Here is a 22,714-nt window from a genome sequence, read left to right as displayed (position 1 = left end):
CTATATAACATCGTCGCCAAGAAATCCAACAGGGAACTCAGGAGAAACTTCTTCAGGCAAAAAGTGGTGAGAATGTGGAACTTACTAACATAAGGAGCAGCTGAAACAAATAGTATAGAAGCATTTAAGGCAAAACCATGCAAGCATACGTGGAAGAAAGGAATAGATGGAAGATTTAGATGAGAAAAAAAGGGTGGAGTATAAATATTGACATCGACTGGTTGGGCCGAACAGTTTCTGTGTACTATCTAATTTAGTGCCTTCTATCCCCTTTTCTACGTTGTCCAGTGAATTTTCATTAACATCTGTTTGTAGTGCTATAGGATAGCCAATAAAAGGGCCCAGGATGAATCCCTTAGGATTTAAAGAGGCCAAGAGAGAAACTGTAGGATTTAAAAATGCTAAAATCGAGTCATAGAATAACAGGGGGTTGGAGTTTAAGAGCCGTGGGGTTATGCTGCAACTGTACAGGACCTTGGTGAGACCACATTTGGAATATTGTGTGCAGTTCTGGTCACCTCACTATAAGAAGGATGTGGAAGCATTGCAGAGAGTGCAGAGGAGATTTACCAGGATGCTACCTGGTTTGGAGGGTAGGTCTTATGAGGAAAGGTTGAGGGAGCTAGGGCTTTTCTCTTTAGAGTGGAGGAGGATGAGAGGCAACTTAATAGAGGTTTATAAGATGATGAGGGGGATAGATAGAGTGGACGTTCAGAGACTATTTCCTCGGGTGGATGTAGCTGTTACTAGGGGGCATAACTATAAGGTTCATGGTGGGAGATATAGGAGGGATGGCCGAGGAAGGTTCTTTACTCAGAGAGTGGTTGGGGTGTGGAATGGACTGCCTGCTGTGATAGTGGAGTCGGACACTTTAGGAACTTTCAAGCGGTTATTGGATAGGCACATGGAGCACACCAGAATGATAGGGAGTGGAATAGCTTGATCTTAGTTTCAGACAAAGCTCGGCACAACATCGAGGGCCGAAGGGCCTGTACTGTGCTGTACTGATCTATGTTCTATGTTCTATGAAACAAATAAACACCAATATTTCTTGTGCTATCCTGAAATAAATAGGGGAAGAGATTGGGAGAGGCGGAGCAGGGCAAGATCCACAAGATTGTTTTTATTCAATGGGATGGAGGTCCTCCATCAGCCATGGTGATATGGCGCTGGGGGTAGGATTAATAAATTTGCAGATGACTCAAAGATTGGCTGGGTGGTTTCCCAGTGAGATTGAGTGTCTTGGACCATAGGAAGAAATAGATGGGATGGTCAAATGGGTAGATAAGTGGCAGGTGGAATTTAACCCTGAAAGGTATGAGGTGCTATACTTTGGAAGGAGTAATTTGACAAGGGAGTATTCAATGAATGGCATGATACTAGGAAATTCTGAGGAACAAAGGGACCTTAGCGTGCTTGTCCATAGAATGTGGACTGGCATGTCAGTGGGGTGATGAAAAAGGCATATGGGGCACTTGTTCTTATCAATTGAGGCATAGATTACAAATGCAGGAAGGTCATGTTGGAACTTCGGTGAGGCCACAACTACAGTTCTGGTCGCCACATTATAGGAAGGATGTGATTGTACTGGAGGGGTTGTAGAGGAGATTCACCAAAATGTTGCCTGGGATGGAATATTTAATTTATGAAGAGAGGTTGGATAAACTTGGGTTGTTTTCATTGGAACAGAGAAGACTGAGGGGCAACCTGATCGATGTACAAGATTAATGAGGGACATGGACAGGGTGGATAGTGAGCAGCTGTTCCTCTTAGTTGTAGGGTTAGTCACGAGGGGACACAATTTCAAGGCAAGGGATAGGAAGTTTATGTGTGGTGTGAGGAAAAGATTTTTACCCAGATGGTGGTGACAGTCTGGAATGCATTGCCCAGGAGGGTGGAGGTGGGTTGCCTCATATCCTTAAATAAGTAGCTGGATGAACATTTGGCATATCATAACATTTAGGATTATGGGCCAATTGCTGGTAAATGGGATTAGGTAGGTAGGTCAGGTATTTCTCTCATGTTGGTGTAGACTCAATGGGCTGAAGGGCCTCTTCTGCACTGTGAGATTCTGCAATGAGAAGGTATGTCAATAGTGAAGCATCTGATTAATGGTTGAAACCAGAATGCTGCCCTGAAAAGAATTCAGTAATATCCTTGTGCTATGATGATCAACAATGGACATCTTTCATTGGCTTAGATAGGACTCCAGTGATTGAAACTTTTCTCTTTGACCCCACTGGCTTTAGTGCTACTAAGGTTCTTTAACGTCACGTTCAAACACTGCCTTGAGGGGTAGTTACTCTCACGTCTCCTCTTGGCAATTAGCTTTAATGATTAGATTACCTTGGTTCATTTAAAAGACAGAGCCTCCAGCAAATTTCAGCCAATATACTCCCTTACATTTGGGAGTGGGCTTGAACGCAAAACTTCCGACTCAGAGGCAAAAGGGCCACAAAAGGTTGGCATTTAGAACAGAATTTCAGCTGAACTGACCTGCGTGTAGCAGGGAGATCAGTAGCAAGTCAGGAACCTGCTGTTACTCAAGGTAGCCTTTGCCTTGGCTGTAAGTTGCAGTCACAGTATCAGAATTCCATTTCCAAGTTTTCCAAATATTATACGAGGTGGGCTGGATGATTACCAATCTGACAAAGGAATGATTTCTAGTTAGAAGGGACACCAATGATGATTAAAGTGGCTGAGCTGTACATTGATTCTTGAGGCCCTTCAGCAACCACAAAAATGGAGAGAAGATGAGGGAAGGCTGCCCGACACCCCTACCCCCATTTCCCCACCAGGTCTAAGACTTTTACCTGGAGGGGTCTGAAGGACTGAATTGAGGTGAATTTTGCCAAAGACAGGAGGAAAATAGTAGTCTCTCCAACCAAGCAGGCATGAATAGAAATGGTCAAGGAAGTGAGCAGCAAGAGTGTGGTCCCTCAAACCTGAAGACAGTACCCCAAGAGATTTAAGGACCTCTGGGAGGGTGGGGAGGAGGATAGGGAGGGGACAAGAAAGGCGAGTGGTCTATCACTTAGAGGTATCAAACCCAACATTCTGACTTTCTCAACATTCTCCCGCACACCATTCCTCAGGCCAATGCACATTGCAGATCCACTCATCCCCCTCTTTATTCTGACTGTGCCCTTTATAAATGGTTACATCTTTTCTCTATTGCTTAAATTTGGAGAGAAACATGGACGGTCACACATGCACATGATACACACAAGCAAAAGTCCAATGGAATGTCCCTGCAGAGGGAAAGTTGGCTGACTGTAGGGTGATCTGTCTTTCCAGAAGCGAGACTTCCAGGATGGAAGAAGGCACAAGGAGTGAGTTAATCTTGGAGGTGTGAGCTCAAAAGTTCCAGTAAGTTGCAGTTTTGATGAGGGCCAGACTTCTTTCTGCTGCCACCTACTTGATAGTGTACAGCGCAGGCTGTTTGCCTGAAGTCCTGTTCTTGTCACGAGTCAATCAGTAAGGTTCAAAGACTATAATTAAAGGAATTCAGACAGCCCAAGTCTCAGTCATGCAATACTGATTTCAGGTTGTTAAATGAAATCCTTGAATAATGAATCCACCATGTTAGAACAGTTAATGCTTAAACCATTAGCACCACTATTGGAGATTAGGACTTGCAAACGGCTGTCCTTACCTGTAGCTGACTGGAGCATACAGACCATCTGCTGGGCCACTGTGTCAGCTTAGCTGGGAAATTCATGCAATGCAAAGAGTGTTGCATTCCAGCCGTTTTGGGATGTTAACCCCCTTAACGTACTTGATGCAAAAGCAAGAGTTTGAGATGTTAGCCTTTGTTTGAAACAGCTCAGAAACTTCCGGAAGCCAGTATACGACCAGCTGGAGCCATCTTGTCAGCTGAACAATTATCCCTTTTGAAATGTACCAAAAAAAATGAGTTTATAACATAGTCCAGCCAACATGTATATATTCTTTTCCTTCAGGTTTCGACTGTGATATATACATGTTTTATAACATTAAAATCTACTGCCTGAATTCACTTCTTGCTCACAAAATCATATTTTTTCAAATCACATTTATTGCTCATACCCTTAGGTAACCTTTCCCATTATTAGTTGCTGTATCAACACTTCCTATTTAATTTACTGTAAACTGCCACATTACAAACTTTGATCATTGTGTGGCACGTGGGGCAGATATTGACATTTCTAATGAAGTTGTACAGTCTGGCCACTAGCTATTATCTCAACAATTTTTGAAAATATTTTAACAATCATTTTCCATCCGCACCCCCACCAATATTTCGGATGTTTTTCCCTCCCATCATCATTTGTCATTTCTTTCAAATCAAATATTTGGGTCAGTGGTTCATCACACATTGTTCTCAAGTGAATTAAAATCCCTCCTCTCTCAAACCAGCCCACAATCTTATGTGATCAGTCAATACAATAGTGTTCTTTCCCCTTTATATTATAAACATATTCACTGATGAACTTAAGAGTAGTAACCTGGTGCATACTGAAAGCAGGTTTGTCACAATGTACAATCATTTTTAATAAGTGTGATGGCCCATGTGCTCTTGGAGGGAGGGAGGGAGGAATGCTATATTTTATCTTGGAGTGATGGCCCCTTTAAGGACTATGTTTCTCTGAAAGGGAATTTTTTGGTAAAGCACCTCATCTCCAATAAATGATAAATGTGCCCACATTGCCTCAGAGGTAAACAATATAAAGGAAGAATCAACAAGTTGATTATAGGGCAAGCAGATTGTGGGTGTGGTTCTGGGTTCAAATAGGGGTTTAAGGTTTTTTTAGTTTAGCACAGCTCGAAAGAACCGATTTTTCAAGAAAGATTCAGTTGAAATTTGGTGTGTCGATGCATCTGTTATAGCCAAGCTGAGCTGGGGGAGAGGCCTGAATTTTTGCCATAATGAAGAGGCTCTCTGTTGTGATGAAAAAGGTGGATCAGCGTGGAAATCCTAAGGACTGTCCAAAAGGACTGTCTTTTTATTAAAGACTAAAGATGCATTTAAATAAGATCACAAGGTCATAATATATAGGAGCAGGAATGGCTGATTTGATTATGATCTTTATTCCACTTTTCTACCTACTCCCCCATAATGCTTAAACATAAAATCACATTTTACATTTATACATTGATTTGGCCACAGAGTGTTGACTACAGTTCTGGAAACTATACCATCAAAAGGATATTAAAGTTACAGAGAGCATATTGCAAATATCCACCGTGAGTATGCAAAGGGTAAGATGCTGGTTATAAGAAGGCACTTGGCATTTCAGGACTAAATGGACTAGGACAAAGAAGAAATTTAATGGAGCTTTTAAAATATGAAGAAAATGAAAAGGGGATTCAATAGGATGCTTCACATTAGGGGATGGTGAGAGAGTGGCGGGGATAAAAAGAGAAATAAAATTGGAGACCTGTTGTGATGCGAGGAAAACTGGTTCTGGGAGGGATGGGGGAAAATCCAGGCCTCAGGAAGTGGGGAGGGTGTGGAATTCAGGGGTCTCATGGTGGGATTAGCAAAGGAGGAAGGTCATGGGGGGGCGGGGGGAGGCGCTCGATCGTGGAGGCTTCTTAGAGCAGGCATCTGGATCCAGGAGGTAGGTGTGAAGGCATTTACCTCCCAATCCACCAAGTCCTGGATACTCTGGAAGCCCGGCTGATTAGAGTTAAATTTTAAAATCTGAAAGATAATGAACTTGATCACTTCCTTATCATATTTACAGCTCCTTGGAGCTGGCTGGCTGCCCATCCAAACTCAAGTCCGGTCAAAAACAGAAGGGGTCAGGTTAAAAGCAGGTGAAAGTTTTTCAGACTTTACTGCCCCTCACCCCCATCTGATCCAAATGTATCTGATTTTTAGGTTAAGATTCAGCTCAATTGGCGAAATCACATCCTTCGATGTGGTAGCCCTCTATGGTTCAAAATCATGCAAAATTTAGATGCCAAGACTAATATCAATAATCATCACCTACATCAAATTTCTGCATTATTTCAGTTTGTTGGATGGCATCAACCAGGGCTCTGAGATCAATTTTTATGTCCAGGTTTTCTCTGCGTAGATGATCAGTTTCTTTCTTCGAAGCTCCCCATTTCAATTGTTGTTCCTGTCAAATACAAAATATTGGAGTCATTTTCTATTTTGGTTTGCTGAAATACATGTACTGAAATTGTTGACAATAATAGGTGCAAAATTGAGAGTGGATTCGCCATAGTCCAAGAGGGACGACAAACACCTCACTATTGGAGAAACAAGTGGTTATACTGCTTGAAGGGTACCACTCCGCAACAACCATGGGGTGAGGCTCGGAGACAGGCCTCCATTAATGAATACAGCTGATACAATGATTGATCTGCACCATTGGCATCATTCTATACCATACTCTAGCCATTTAGCCAAATGAACTAACCAATCTCCACAGAATTGAGATTATAGACTAAAAATATATTTACTTTTTCCCCAAAGGTTTATCACCAAGTATACACATTTTTAGATCCAGCAACTTAGAATTATACAGAATAAAAGAAAGCAAATCAGCCCATCATAATTTTGTCAGTTTTGAAATAGTTGTCCACTTATCCACTAGAGCATAGGGTTGAATTTTCGTGCTTCCGATCCAGTGGAAATATGCGTCATGGCCCAAAACTATAGGCAAGGCTCTCCCTCTCCATTGCTGCCATCACTAAAGCTGCAACAATTACTCTGAGTGAAGTAATACATGCTAATGGCATAGCTCAGTGGCAGCCCTCTTGCTTCCAAATCAGAAGATTGTAATTTAAGTCCCACCCCAAAGGCCAAGAAAAAACATAGGTTTATTTATTTCTTAGTGTCACAAGTAGGCTTTACATTAACACTGTAACGAAGTAACGAAGTTATAAGTGAAAATCCCTTAGTCGCCACACTCTGGCGCCTGTTCGGGTACACTGAGGGAGAATTTAGCATGGCCAATGCACCTAACCAGCATGTCTTTGGAGTGTGGGAGGAAACCAGAGCACCCAGCGAAAATCCACACAGACATGGAAGAACGTGCAGACTCCACACAGACAGTGACCCAAGCCGGGAATTGAACCCAGGTCCCTGGCGTTGTGAGGCAGCAGTGCTAACCTCTGTGCCACCGTGATAACAATGTACTACAATACCAGGAAGTGCCAGTGTCAGAGTTGCCACCTTTCAGATGAGCCCTTAAACTTAGCCCCCATTGGTCCTCTCATTTGATTGCAAATGATCCCATGGCACTATTTTGAAGAAGTGGAGATGCCGGCATTGGACTGGGGTAAACACAGTAAGAAGTTTAACAACAGCAGGTTAAAGTCCAACAGGTTTATTTGGTAGCAAAAGCCACACAAGTTTTCGGAGCTCCAAGCCCCTTCTTCAGGTGAGTGGGAATTCTGTTCACAAACAGGGCATATAAAGACACAGACTCAATTTACATGAATAATGGTTGGAATGCGAATACTTACAGCTAATCAAGTCTTTAAGATACAAACTATGTGAGTGGAGAGAGCATCAAGACAGGCTAAAAAGATGTGTATTGTCTCCAGACAGGACAGCCAGTGAAACTCTGCAGGTCCAGGCAGGCTGTGGGGATTACAAATAGTGTGACATGAACCCAATATCCCGGTTGAGGCCGTCCTCATGTGTGCGGAACTTGGCTATCAGTTTCTGCTCAGCGACTCTGCGCCGTCGTGTGTTGTGAAGGCCGCCTTGGAGAACGCTTACCCGAATATCAGAGGCCGAATGCCCGTGACCGCTAAAGTGCTCCCCAACAGGAAGAGAACAGTCTTGCCTGGTGATTGTCGAGCGGTGTTCATTCATCCGTTGTCGCAGACCATGCAGACGCTGCGACAACCATTATTCATGTAAATTGAGTCTGTGTCTTTATATGCCCTGTTTGTGAACAGAATTCCCACTCACCTGAAGAAGGGGCTTGGAGCTCCAAAAGTTTGTGTGGCTTTTGCTACCAAATAAACCTGTTGGACTTTAACCTGGTGTTGTTAAACTTCTTACTATTTTGAAGATCAGGGGAGTTCCCACAAGTATCCTGAACAATGTTTATCCCTAAGCAGCACGAATATAAATTAACAGGCCAATACATTATTGTTATTTTTAGGATCTTGCTGTGTGAAAATTGGCTGCTATATTTCCCACACTATCAGTGGCTAAAACTAATATTTAATTGACTGTAAAGCATTTTGTGACAGTAAGGGATCATAAAACATGCAATATAAACACAGGTCTTTCTAATCGGCTTCCTAAAAAATACATAGGTTTGGTTATTTTTGGTCTGAATAACAATATGGTTACCATAATCATATTATGAGTCCGGGTGACACAGTTAAAAAGGATTCCAAATAGAAGTTCCCCTTCCTTTTTGCAGGAGCAGGAGGTACAGGAAGGCAGTCCCAGACTCCACAATTCCAGCTTTGCTCACTACCACTCCAACACTCGCCCCCTTCGAGAGATTGGGATCATGCTTCTTGCGGCCAGGACTTTACTGGATGTTTGATCACCAGGCCAGTGCTCGTGAGGTTTGGCCTTCAAAATGTTCAGGCCTTAAAATGTTCCAACCACATGCCAGGGCTACTGGACACATTCCATTAGGCATCTGTCTGAAGTGCACTCGACAAGGGAGGATGGTGGAGGGAGGTAAGTAGCCCCTTGAGCCTCAGCATTAACAAAGCGTTCAGATTTGTCTTTCTTTGGTCCAATAATCAGATTTTTTTCATCTTTTACAAACGTTTATTCACCTTCCCTTGTAAAAGCTTCTGTAAATTCCATGTCCATCACTACTTCTGCCAAGGTATTCCATGTACAAATAACCCGGTTCACGAAAACAAATCTTCCAATCTCTCCCTTTGTTGTTTTAGTAATGATTACAAATGTAAGACCTTTATTTACTAACTTGTGGAAATAGTATTTCCTTATTTAGCTGATCAAAGCATTTGGAATTTTAAAATACTTCCAATCAAGTATTTTCTTATCTTTTACTGGTTTAATAAAATAAGCCCCTGTTTACCTCACGTCTCCTCAATTAAAATTACTCAAACCTAATGGGCCTAACTTCTGAGCTCCAGGGAAGTGTATCTTGGGTAGAGGGAGAGAATATCCCAAAGATGTGCTGGGAACCCCCCACCTCCACAAGTTCCCAAATAAAGTTTGCACGGCAAAGGGAGGGACAGGACTGGCAGCTCAATGTTCCAGGGTACAAATGCTATAGGAAAGATAAAACAGGAGGTAAGAGAGGAGGGGGAGTTGCACTTTTGATTAGAGAAAACAGCACAGCAGTATTGAGAAGCGATTTATCCGAGGGTTCGACCACTGAGTCTATATGGGTAGAACTGAGAAATAAGAAGGGGGAAATCACTTTGATAGGGTTGTATTATAGGCCCCCAAATAGTCAGCGGGAAATTGAGGAGCAAATATGTAAGGAGGATAAAGATAGCCCCAAGAAAAATAGGATGGTAATAGTAGGAGATTTTAACTTTCCCAACATTGACTGGAACAGCCATAGTATTAGAGGGTTGAATGGAGAGAAATTTGTTGAGTGTATTCAAGAGGAATTTTTCATTCAGTATGTCGATGGCCCGACTAGAGAGGAGGCAAAACTTGACCTCCTCTTGAGAAATAAGGAAGGGCAGGTGACAGAGGTGTTAGTGAGGGATCACTTTGGGACCAGTGACCATAATTCTATTAGTTTTAAGATAGCTATGGAGAATGATAGGTCAGGCCCAAAAGTTAAAATTCTAAATTGGGGCTCGGCCAATTTTGATGGTATCAGGCAGGAACTTTCAAAAGTTAATTGGGGGAGTCTGTGGGAAGGCAAAAGGATGTCTGGTAAGTGGGAGGCTTTCAAAAGTTTGTTACCCAGGGTGCAGGGTAAGCACGTTCCTCTTAGGAGTGAAAGGCAAGGCTGGCAGAAGTAGGGAACCCTGGATGACTCGGGATATTGAGGCCCTGGTCAAGAAGGAGAAGGAGGAACATGGCATGCATAGGCAGCTGGGATCAAGTGAATCCCTTGAAGAGCGTAGGGGGTGTAGGAGTAGAGTTAAGAGAGAAATCAGGAGGGCAAAAAGGGGACACGAGATTGTTTTGGCGGATAAGGCAAAGGAGAATCCAAAGAGCTTGTACAAATACATAAAGGGCAAAAGAGTAACAAGGGAGAGAGTAGGGCCTCTTAAAGATCCACAAGAGATGGGCGAGATCCTAAATGAATATTTCTCATCAGTATCTACTGTTGAGAAAAGCATGGATGCTAGGGAACTTGGGGAAATAAATAGTAATACCTTGAGGAGTGTACATATTATAGAGAAAGAAGTGCTGAAAGTCTTAAAGCGCATCAAGGTAGATAAATCCCAGGGACCTGATGACGTGTATCCCGGGACATTGTGGGAGGCTAGGGAGGAAATGGCGGGTCCCCTAGCAGAGATATTTGAATCATCGATAGTCACGGGTGAGGTGCCTGAAGATTGGAGGATAGCAAATGTTGTGCCTTTGTTTAAAAAGGGCTGTAGGGAAAAGCCTGGAAACAACAGGCCAGTGAGCCTCACATCTGTGGTGGGTAAGTTGTTGGAAGGTATTTTGAGAGACAGGATCTACAGGCATTTAGAGACGCAAGGACTGATTAGGGACAGTCAGCAGGGCTTTGTGAGTGGAAAATCATGTCTCACAAATTTGATTGAGTTTTTTGAAGGGGTAACCAAGAAGGTAGATAAGGGCAGTGCAGTTGATGTTGTCTACATGGACTTTAGCAAGGCCTTCGACAAGGTACTGCATGGTAGGTTGTTGCATAAGATTAAATCTCACAGGATCCAGGGTGAGGTATCTAAATGGATACAAAATTGGCTTCTTGACAGAAGCCAGAGGGTGGCTGTACAGGGTTGTTTTTCAAACTGGAGGCCTGTGACTAGAGGTGTACCTCAGGGATCAGTACTGGGTCCACTGTTATTTGTCATTTGTATCAATGATTTGGATGAGAATATAGGAGGCATGGTTAATAAGTTTGCAGATGACACCAAGATTGGTGGCATAGTGGACAATGAGGAAAGTTATCTCCGATTGCAACGGGATCTTGATCAATTGGGCCAGTGGGCTGACGAATGGCAGATGGAGTTTAATTTCGACAAATGCGAGGTGATGCATTTTGGTAGATTGAATCAGGGCAGGACTTACTTAGTTAATGGTAGGGTATTGGGGAGAGTTACAGAACTAAGAGATCTTGGAAAACATGTTCATAGCTCCTTGAAAGTGGAGTCACAGGTGAACAGAGTGGTGAAAAAAGCATTAGCATGCTTGGTTTCATGAGTCAGAACATTGAAAACAGGAGTTAGGACGTCTGGTTGAAGTTGTACAAGATATTGGTAAAACCACACTTGGAATACTGTGTACAGTTCTGGTCACGCTATTATAGAAATAATATTATTAAACTAGAAAGAGTGCAGAAAAGATTTACTAGAATGCTACTGGGACTTGGTTTGATTTATAAGGACAGGCTGGGACTTTTTTGTCTGGAGCGTAGAAGACTCAGGGGTGATCTTATAGAGGTCTATAAAATAATGAGGGGCATGGATCAGCTAGATAGTCAATATCTTTTCCCAAAGATAGGGGAGTCTAAAACTAGAGGGCAGAGGTTTAAGGTGAGAGGGGGGAGATACAAAAGTGTCCAGAGGGGCAATTTTTTCACACAGAGGGCAGTGAATGTCTGGAACAAGCTGCCAGATGTAGTAGTAGAGGCGGGTACAATTTTGTCTTTTAAAAAGCATTTAGACAGTTACATGAGTATGATGGGTATAGAGGGATATGGGCCAAATGCGGGCAATTGGGATTAGCTTAGGGGTTTTTAAAAAAAGGGCAGCATGGACAAGTTTGTTTCCATGCTATAAACCTCTATGACTCTATGGCAATTGCCCTCGAGATGCAAACTTCCAATGGGCAATTTCCCTGCACTAGGAACCATCTAAAAATGGGATTTAATTTGCACATTTCAGATGGTTCCAATTGTGTTAGACCAATAGTTACCGAGAAAAAGTTAGATGAATTAAAACCACTTCTGGGCAACTATTGTACAGACCCACACAGGCCCGCCATGGGACTCCCCCTACTTATCCCCACCATGGGACTACCCGTCCACACCCCGTTGGAACCCCCTTCCCTCCAACCTCTGACTGCTCCCCCACGACTCATTCCCCCCACCCCCACCTACTCCCACAGAGACATGAAAAAAAACAAATCCTGCCCAGTTATCTTCTCCTTGGCTTGTCAAAGGCCTTTAAACCTGGCCAGAATTTTAAAATTACCTGGTTTATAGCAACTAATGCCACAACAAAAAGGACATGCTTCACTTACCTGGGACTGAGCTGCCCGCAACCATGGACCCCAGGAGCAAATTGCACAGATCTCGCCAGCCCTGAGTTGGAAGGTTGGGCAAGATAGGATCACCTGGTTTTCTAGGCAAGCACTTATGAACGGAGTGGCAATCCAACTTAATTGCCACTTCATCGGATGTTGTAACCCATTATCTATGTGTTCCATGGCCTTGATGTCCTCCCTTCGTAGAACACAGTAGTTTATCTATAACCTAACTAATGATTTATAGGTTTAGCATTGCCTTTATCTGTTATTTGACCCAAGTTATAAACACAGGATCCCACAATTTCATCAACTTATTTTACAAGACTTTTTCAGTTGTGTTTTTTTTACAAATATTTCTTAAGTTTCAAGATACGAATGACCAACAAATTCTTCAGCAAATCCATACATGCTGCATGTTTTGGTAACTGTTTCCAGAGAGTAATAACACTCCATGAGAGGAAACACTTCCCAAACTCTGCCTATGTATTTTCTATGAATGCCCCTAGTTTACTCATCCCTATCCACCTCAAATAACTTAATTTGACGGTTTCTGAGCTTCACGATTATATCCTGGCGAAATAAAACATCTGTTTCATTAATCCCCACTGAAGTCTGTAACTGTGCTGAAAATCAAAACAAGGAACAAAGGATATATGGCATCTTACATATAATATTTGGTCAGCTCTCCGGAGCTTGGTATCCAGATTTGTAACTTTTTCATTTGCTTCTCTCTCAAGGTCTTCAACGGCTCGAACCAAAACTTCATTCTGATCACTAAGATCATTCACATATGACTGAAGAACTCTTAACTTCATCTAAAACAAAATAAGATAGAATCAAGGTTTAACAAAAACATTTAATTTGCCCTTAACCCTCTCCACTGACTATATATCCACATTTCCTTCAGTTTGAAGGCCAGAATAGCTCAATGTCAATTTGAAATCAAATCGGAACTGCAAATAATCAAAATACATGATAGAAAACTTGCCTCGTTTGTGTGTTAAACCACTACCATCATAAATATGACATCTCAGGGAATATTTTCATGTCAGTGCTGTTTCAGAAACTGCTCAATGCACTCATTTGATAAATTCTAGTGTTATAGTCGTTTCTTCCATCCCATTCTGCCTCGTTTGAAGATGACGGCCACTTGCTTCACCAACCGGAAAACAAATAATTATTGCCTGACATGCAAAATTATGTATCAATTGTATAGAAATTTAACACAACAGCTCCAGTCGCTCAGAGAGATTGAAAACTTCATCCTGGATATAGCACCAGGCCTCAGCACAGCCACAACACCACCATCTGGCAGCTGAGTGCAGAAGCTACAAAATCTGTCCATGTGCTTAAACAACAATTGAACAATACCCACTTACTAGTTTAGTTTAGTATGCCTTTGCAAAACAATTCAAGATATAAAATACAGCACTATTGTGTTTATAGCTCAATCAATTTTACAATTAACTGCTTTGTGGCAGACAGCCAACTTCCAAATCATACAATTTGCATATCAATTTCGCTAACTGGGTGATACAATGTTGTAGTACAATAAAGCTCCAGCATACAATGACACGGGGAATCCAACTTGAATTTGCACCTGCAAGGACAGGAAGCTAACCAATATGGAAAGATGCCAATACACGGTCAGATATCTTTTTCACTGAAGGGAAAAGTAAAGGGATAGTCACTCTGAGTCTCTTGTATACTCCTCCGCAGACAGTTTTAAAATAGCATCCATACAAGCCCACAAGTAAGTTTTTTGTCTAATCTGATTCTTTAGTCTCTTCAAGATATGAAAAGAGAGAAAAGGAAATGCTTTGTAAAAGAAAATCCTCAACACAAATGCAGCTAAATTCCACCTTTCCATATGTGACAGTTGTCAGTTTATTAAGCAGAGTAACACTAGTACACTATAGACAAATAATCAGACTTAAGCCAATTATCTAGTTATGTGAAAATTTTACTTAATTAAAATTGTTCCGACCATTGTTGACATGGTATCCAAATTCCTAAAAGCTGCTCTAAGCAAGAGCATAAAGAGAGAAAGTACAATGCTTTTGGAAAACCACGCCAGGAATTACTGACTCACTGTGAAACTATTCTTCTAAAGCTGATCAATAGAAGTTTATTTGAGACACAGTACCTTTATGTTCCAAAAGAACAGATCCTTGTGAGTCGAGTCGGAAAAAATCCCAAGAATTTCACTTACATCAATGAGTTGTTAAACTGTTACTTTGGATTGTCATAACAAGAACAGGTTGTCATTTTACATAAGACTGTAGAAGGAGCAGGAGCTCCACTGAATTGCATTCATTGATAGTTAAGGTTTTCAATCTATTAGCTCGTGGTCCTCAAAGTAGTAGTAGTTATGGAACTGCAAGGTCAAATCTTCTAGTCTTTCTACAATGTGTACTCAAGCTCCAAGATCAATGCCAGGGCAGATGAGAGGATTCTTGAACCATTCTCTCCCAAAATAGCAATAAGCCAAGGATTCCTACTGTTGGCCAGACTATTTTATGGCTTCCTCGATATTATGGTGGAGGGAATAATGCAGGGTGGTCTACAGAGCTATCTATCCAAACAAGGGTTTCTTCCAGAAAACATGAGAACCAGGACCAAGTAACAAGGTGGATATGTGGCAAGTAGATAAGTGTATACTGGAAGGAAGACTCGAGTCTATATCAGCCTTCAGTAAATATAATTGAAGAGAGTCTGTCTACGAGCATACACACTCCTTTAACAAAGACAATGTTAGAAAATTGTTAATGATTAAGTTTGGAGCATAGCATTGGCTTTTGATTTGATTTATTATTGTCACATGTATTAACATAGTGAAAAGTATTGTTTCTTATGCGCTATACAGACAAAACATACTGTTCACAGAGAAGGAAATGAGAGAGTGCAGAATGTAGTGTTACAGTCATAGCATTGTTAGAGAGTTCAAAAGAGTTAGAATGAAGTTTTACAAGGGTAGAATGAGAGTAAAAGATAGAATTAGAAGGTATGCTGGGCACAGCTTGCAAGAAGTCACCTTGATCTGGCACCATCTTGGATGTTCTTCAACTTGGACTTGGACATCTTAAATATCAAGGAGGCTAGTAGGACTAAAGATCTTCCAAATAGCTTCTTCCACCATATTGAAAGCAGATACTGTGAAGTCCTTGGGCTACAAACAATCAAATGTTCAGCTAGCTACATTTAAAATTAGAACAGCATGAGCTGTTAAATATGGATTCTTTATTACCTCTTCCAAGTGGACTCTCTCTGTTGGTACATTTGCGTATGGTAGCCTCAAGTAGACAAAATGCACAATGCAATTTTCAATACACTATACCCCTCTGCTTCTCAGTTGATAAGAGGCAGAGCATATTTCAATGGTTTGTTTTCAAAGGTGTAAACAAACTTGAGCATAACGTGAAATGTTCAAGTTCACCAAGAACACCAGACCAGATCTTCCAAATTCTGAAAATATGTTGTGGGACCCTTAGGAAGTCCCAACGCCAGGACTTACAGGAATTGCTCAGGAAGTTTGAACTTCCAATAGGTGATTCCTAAGCTCTGAGGTAGAGCCAGAGATTTCAGAGGATTCGAATTCAGTCACCTGGGTAATTATTCAGGAAGTATTAGATAAAGAATAAAAAACAAACTCCTGGGTAACTATACAACTGACCCCTGCTGACTTTCACTGACCTTCCACCACATCCCCCACCCCCAACCTCTTCCTGACCTTCCAACTGCTGACTCACCACCTTGAACCTGCTTGGCCCTGGAGATTGTTCAGACACTTTGAGGGGATCACGAAGATTTGATATTGACAAACACTGATTGATTTTGCGTTCTACTATGAAGTCAATTCTTGGAACCATATATTTTCTAAGGAATTGCTTAGTTTTGACAGTTTCCTAGTGGCTTTCAAGTGCTATATCTATGAAATATTCTCTCAGTGATTGTAGAATGATAATACAGTTGCTGCGTAACATTACAGCAGGCATGATTGAGCTGAGCTCAAGTGGGCTCATTTGAAACATTGCATTGTGCGAGTGAATTTGTTTGTAATACTTCCTGATCATGTCATTCCATTTTCATGATTCCATAATGGTTATCCATAGCTCTAATGCCTTGTGTCATTGCCACTTTGATGTCTGACTGTTTTAGCGACTTTGGAACTGCATTTAGGCTAATGCAGTTAAGATGTCGTTCCGCAACCTTTTCCTCACAGCTAGCAGCACTGACTGTTGGCAACGGATGTTGCAAAGGATAATCCACCAGATTGAGGTTGTATGGCTGATATAAATATGGAACTCATACTGTTGCAGATTGAGTATCCACACTCTATTGGGTGGTTTGCTACGTGAATTGTTTAACAATGTATTAGTGGTCTATTATCCACTTCAAACTTGCTTCCATACAAGGAAAGATGAAAGTGAAGATACCCTATGTGATTGAGAACACTTCTCTCTGAATAATGCTGCACTACAAGCGTTAGCAATCTGCTTGCCATTGCAATGATTGAAGGGTTGCCTGCCTCCTCTTCTTGCATGAAAACTGCACTTTACAGGTCACAACTAATTAAGTGGCTTTCTGAAGGCTAAAATTTGGATTTGGGCAAACTGCTGACAACTATTGTTCAATCTACACCCTGTTTGTGTGATGTAGTCCATTGTCACTTAGTGGTCTCTTTTAGCAGAACATGTTGAGGGTGGAAACAGGCGGGTTGGGATTGAACAAATAACGTGCCGAGGTCAGGAATGAAGTGACTCCAGTACATGATGAGTCCTTGCAGACTTCACACTTCCCCCACAGAACTTGCAATGGCTTCAACTTTCCATGGATCAGGTGAAACTCTTTTACTGTTAAACACATGACCAACAGATTAAATTTTGCTTTCATTGAGCAAAAGCTTGTCTTTGTTTAAGATCCAGTTGCATGCAACATCTTGGAGAATGTATGTCTTCAGTTTGCTTTCAGTGTAACCATAGATGAGAATGTCATCAATGACATTCAGCATGCCCTCAAGTTCTTGATGTACAGACTAAATCAAGTGCTGAAATACTTCATCTGCTGAACTACAAAGTTCACCTTCTTGTATCAAAAAAGACAAAAGCGAGTGGAGAGTACTCTAAGAACCTCAATTTTCCTCGGTAAGTAGTCTCACACCAGGTTAAAATCTAACAGGTTTATTTGATAGCACAAGCTTTCGGAGCGCCGCTCCTTCATCAGGTGGGTGCCTTTTTCCTGTTCTTGGTGTGCATGCAGATGGCATAGTTCCGTTGTCTCATCTGCTTGGCAGTGTTTCGCAGCTGGTTTGCGTCCTGAGCACAAGTTGAGAATATGGACTCTATCTTGGTTTCCAGGTTGCGGCGTCTGCTGTAGAGCTGGTGTATGAGGTGGTTGAGGAGTGCAAGAGACGGCAAAGTCTCTGTGTAGTCTGTGTTACAGGTTGACCTGAGTGGGTTTGTGATCTGTAGTCCTTTCGGTATCTTGTCTGCTTTCGTGCATCTTTGTAGAAACTTAATGTCTGTGTCGATATGCATGATCTGCTTGGAGATCCTCTCCACTTTGAGCCTGCAGTTTGTGGTGTCGGTGGTAGCCATGATGCGGAGTTGCCAGCGTTGGACTGGGGTAGGCACAGTAAGTAGTCTCACAACACCAGGTTAAAGTGTAACAGGTTTATTTGGTAGCACGAGCTTTCAGAGCACCGCTCCTTCATCAGGTGAGTGCCAATTTTCCTGTAAGCATGATTAAATGATCGCCAAACTTGACCTCAATGCAGGCTAAGTGTTTAGCACCATACGCTTTTGCTATGGATTGTGTGGAAGCAATGGCATAGTGGTATTGTCACTGAGCTAACAATCCAGAGACCCAGGGTAATGATATGGGGGACCTGGGTTCAAATCCCACCATGGCAAATGTTGAAATTTGAACTCAATAAAAATCTGGAATTAATCTAATGATGATAACCATGAAACCATTGTTATAAAAACCCATTTGGTTCAGTAATGTCCTTTAGAGAAGGAAATCTGGCATCCTTACCTGCTCTGGCCTTCATGTGACTCCAGATCCACAGCCCTCTGAATAGACACTTGGTTAGGGATAGGCAATAATTACAGGCCCAGCTAGTGAGGCCCACATCCCATGAACAATCTTTTTAAAAAATTGTCACTGTCAATTTACGCAGTTTCTAATCTAGTCTCATTCTTGGGTTTCTTGATTGCTTGTCTGTGTGAGACCCAAAGTGTAGGCCCATCTCTCAATAATAACCAGGTGCTACAGTTCCTTCTCTGACTGCTTCCTTGCATGAAATGGTATATTCATCACCATTGATGCATAGGGGTCTACATGCAGCTTGCATTTAACACCTCTTAGTTTTTCAGGTGTCAGTGAAATAACCTGCATGCAATTCAGGGGTGTTGCTAGAATGTGTAGAAATCAAGTCTGTAACTGCAATCATGTGCGGATCTGTTGCTATGTGGAAACTGATAACTATGTCAAATTGTCCAGATGTAATATAGAATACATCATTCATTCTGCTGTATTAGAATGAAAATGGTGGTTTCAAAGATGCCAGGAACTCTCAGTGCTTTGTCACGATTATAGAACATTTTTGTATTCTCTCATTTGCAGAGAATGGGACAATCCTGAAGTTTGTTGAATGTTTCATCTCCCATGTCATTGACAGATACTCTTTTATCTAAGAGAACATCTACTTTCAAGCAGCCAATGATCACCATCACACAGGACTTGTTGCTGTGTCCGAAACAGAGCAGAGCTGTAAACATGGATCTTTTATTATCTCTACCTAGCAGACTTCCTCTGCTGGTACAGGTTTGCTGATGACACCACCATAGTGGGTCAGGTCTCAAACCATGATGAGCTGGAGTACAGGAAAGAGATAGAGAAAGTGGTGAATTGGTGCAACGACAATAATCTCTCACTCAAAGTCAGTAAAATGAAGGAAATAGTAATTGACTTCAGGAAGCATAGTGGAGACATGCCCCTGTCTACATCAATGGGGATAAGTGGAAGTTTCTAGGTGTCCAGATCACCAATAATCTGTCCTGGTCCTTCTATGACAATATTATCGTTAAAAAAAGCCCACCAATGCCTCTACTTTCTCAGGAGGCTAAGGAAATTTGGCATGTCCACTACGACTCTCACTAACTTTTGCAGATGCACCATAGAAAGCATCCTTTCTGGATGGAAAACAGCTTGTTATGGCTCCTGCTCTGTCCAAGAACTCAAGAAACTACAAAGGATCGTGAACGAAGACCAGTTCATCACGCAAACCAATCTCCCATCCATTGACTCTGGCTACACTTCCCGTTGCCTTGGAATAGCAGCCAGCATAATCAAAGACTCCACGCACCCTGGACAGACTCTCTTCCACCTTCGTCCATCAGGAAAAAGATACATGAGGCCATGTACCAACCAATTCAAGAACAGCTTCTTTCCTGCTGCCATCAGACTTTTGAATGGAACCTATCTTATATTAAGTTGATCTTTCTCCACCCCCCAGTTATGACTGGAAAATACATTCTGCACCCTCTCCTTTCCTTCTCTATGAACAGTATGCTTTGTCTGTATAGCATGCAAGAAACAATATTTTTTCTGTATACTAATACATGTGACAATAATAAATCAAATCAAAATGTATATATGGTGGCCTCAAATAGAGCCATTGTGGTTAGTACTGCTACCTCAGTGCAGGGATCTGGGTTCGATTCCTGGCTTGGGTCACTGTCTGTGCAGAGTCTGCACGTTCTCCCAATGTCTGTGGGTTTCCCCAAGGTGCTCCGGTTTCCTCCCACAGTCCGAAAGATGTGCTGATTAGGTGCATTGGCCATGCTAAATTCTCCCTTAGTGTACCCAAACAGGCACCCGAGTGGGGTGACTTGGAGATTTTCACAGTAATTTCATTGCAGTGATAAGGTGACACTTATGACACTAATTTTTTTAAAATGCAATTATCAATACACTGCAGATACCTGTCACATAGCTGTCAAGGAAAGAAACTCAAGATACGAAGTTCTCAAAGTGCTACATGAAGGCTAGGTATAAGAACGCATCTTGTATTACTGAAATATAAAATTAATCTATTGAAATAAAGGATTAACATACCAATTATAGTGTAGAACTAACGTACACCAAAAAGGAAGGATTGCAGGATTAAAGTCAGACCTGGAGTCACATGATTTCCCCAGACTGAGCATTAACCAGCTGCAGAAAGAATGTGTTGTATAATAAGATAATTTGTGCTCATAAGTTCAAAGAAGAGTTTTCATCTCATGAGTACAACTGTAGATGTCTGCTCATTAGTTTTGCCTTATATGGACTTGTTTTTAACTTTTCTGGTATAATTATCTTAATGGGTAAGCGTCTCAGTGATTACACACACCTTGGACCTTAGAATTTAAATGAGGAAATTCCAAGAAATTCTGACCAATTCATCCCCAGGAGTGCGTAAGAGAAATTATCCAAGTTAGGAACTATTGTTGTCCCAGATTGTAATGCAGGATCATTTAAACACGAATATGTCAATTTTACATCAATAAGCATCTCAGTGTCAAGTCTCAAGCTTGAATTACAAACTAAACTTCAAAAAGAATTGTAATCCTCAAACAGTCCAACATCTATGTCTCAGCAGGTGTCAATGATAAAGAGTCATCCAGACTCGAAATGTTAGCTCTGTTCTCTCTCCACAGATGCTGTCAGACCTGCTGAGATTTTTCAGTTTTTGTTTCAGATTCCAGCATCCGCAGTAATTTGCTTTTAATATCTATGTCTCAGTACCTATCATGTCCGGGCTGTAGAGAGGCAAGCAGCAGCTGTTGAAATGTTATACTTTAAACCACTGTGCAATATGTAGCCACGTTGTGATAAGCAAGATTGTGGCATTCACACTTCACATTTAGTTGTGTTGCTCACCATGCGGCATTCTTTGTCTCTGCTTTCCAATTAGGTATGGTAATGACTACGCTACTAGATTAGAAACCCAAGAGTTCAAATCCCAGCGCAGAATGATGCAAAATTGAATTTAATAAATCATGTGTCAGCGAACAACAATAAATAAACTGGACACTAAATGTTCATGATGTGGACATGCCGGCGTTGGACTGGGGTAAACACAGTAAGAAGTTTAACAACACCAGGTTAAAGTCCAACAGGTTTATTTGGTAGCAAAAGCTACACAAGCTTTCGGAGCTCTAAGCCCCTTCTTCAGGTGAGTAGGAATGCTGTTCACAAACAGGGCATATAAAGACAGAGACTCAATTTACATGAATAATGGTTGGAATGCGAATACTTACAGCTAATCAAGTCTTTAAGAAATAAAACAACGTGAGTGGAGAGAGCATCAAGACAGGCTAAAAAGATGTGTATTATCTCCAGACAAGACAGCCAGTGAAACTCTGCAGGTCCAGACAACTGTGGGGGTTACAGATAGTGTGACATGAATCCAATATCCCGGTTGAGGCAGTCCTCATGTGTGCGGAACTTGGCTATCAGTTTCTGCTCAGCGACTCTGCGCCGTCGTGTGTCGCGAAGGCCGCCTTGGAGAACGCTTACCCGAATATCAGAGGCCAAATGCCCATGACCGCTGAAGTGCTCCCCAACAGGAAGAGAACAGTCTAGCCTGGTGATTGTCGAGCGGTGTTCATTCATCCGTTGTCGCAACGATGCAGACGCTGTGACAACGGATGAATGAACACCGTTCGACAATCACCAGGCAAGACTGTTCTCTTCCTGTTGGGGAGCACTTCAGCGGTCACGGGCATATATCTCTGATATTCGGGTAAGCGTTCTCCAAGGCGGCCTTCGCGACACACGACGGCGCAGAGTCGCTGAGCAGAAACTAATAGCCAAGTTCCGCACACACGAGGACGGCCTCAACCGGAATATTGGGTTCATGTCACACTATCTGTAACCCCCACAGTTGCCTGGACCTGCAGAGTTTCACTGGCTGTCTTGTCTGGAGACAATACACATCTTTTTAGCCTGTCTTGATGCTCTCTCCACTCACGTTGTTTTGTTTCTTAAAGACTTGATTAGCTGTAAGTATTCGCATTCCAACCATTATTCATGTAAATTGAGTCTGTGTCTTTATATGCCCTGTTTGTGAACAGAATTCCCACTCACCTGAAGAAGGGGCTTGGAGCTCCGAAAACTTGTGTGGCTTTTGCTACCAAATAAACCTGTTGGACTTTAACCTGGTGTTGTTAAATTTCTTACTACACTAAATGTTCTCCAGGGAGAAGAACGGTCACCCTTACTTGGTCTAGCCTGCACATGATTTCAGACCTAAACTGTCTTGCCAACTTAGATCTGTCACGAGGAGTTCTGATACTTTCCACTTGTAAGACA

The 22,714-nt window shown here is 41.9% G+C and overlaps 1 protein-coding gene across 1 annotated transcript in view; it reads right to left on the bottom strand.

The window, feature by feature from the left end:
- Positions 1–22,714, bottom strand: part of LOC144496129 (uncharacterized) — a 287,585-nt gene that overhangs the window by 249,476 nt on the left and 15,395 nt on the right. The window contains exons 2-3 of the mRNA XM_078217113.1: positions 13,018–13,167; positions 5,979–6,110 (exon numbers count right to left, since the gene is read on the bottom strand). Of these exons, the coding sequence (XP_078073239.1) occupies positions 5,979–6,110; positions 13,018–13,167 (282 nt within the window). The remainder of the gene's footprint in view (positions 1–5,978; positions 6,111–13,017; positions 13,168–22,714) is intronic.

This window comes from Mustelus asterias, chromosome 7 (genome assembly GCF_964213995.1).
Source record: "Mustelus asterias chromosome 7, sMusAst1.hap1.1, whole genome shotgun sequence".
Classification (NCBI taxonomy): domain Eukaryota; kingdom Metazoa; phylum Chordata; class Chondrichthyes; order Carcharhiniformes; family Triakidae; genus Mustelus; species Mustelus asterias.
Note: the sequence above shows the minus strand (reverse complement) of the source record. Positions and strands in the feature narration are given on the sequence as shown.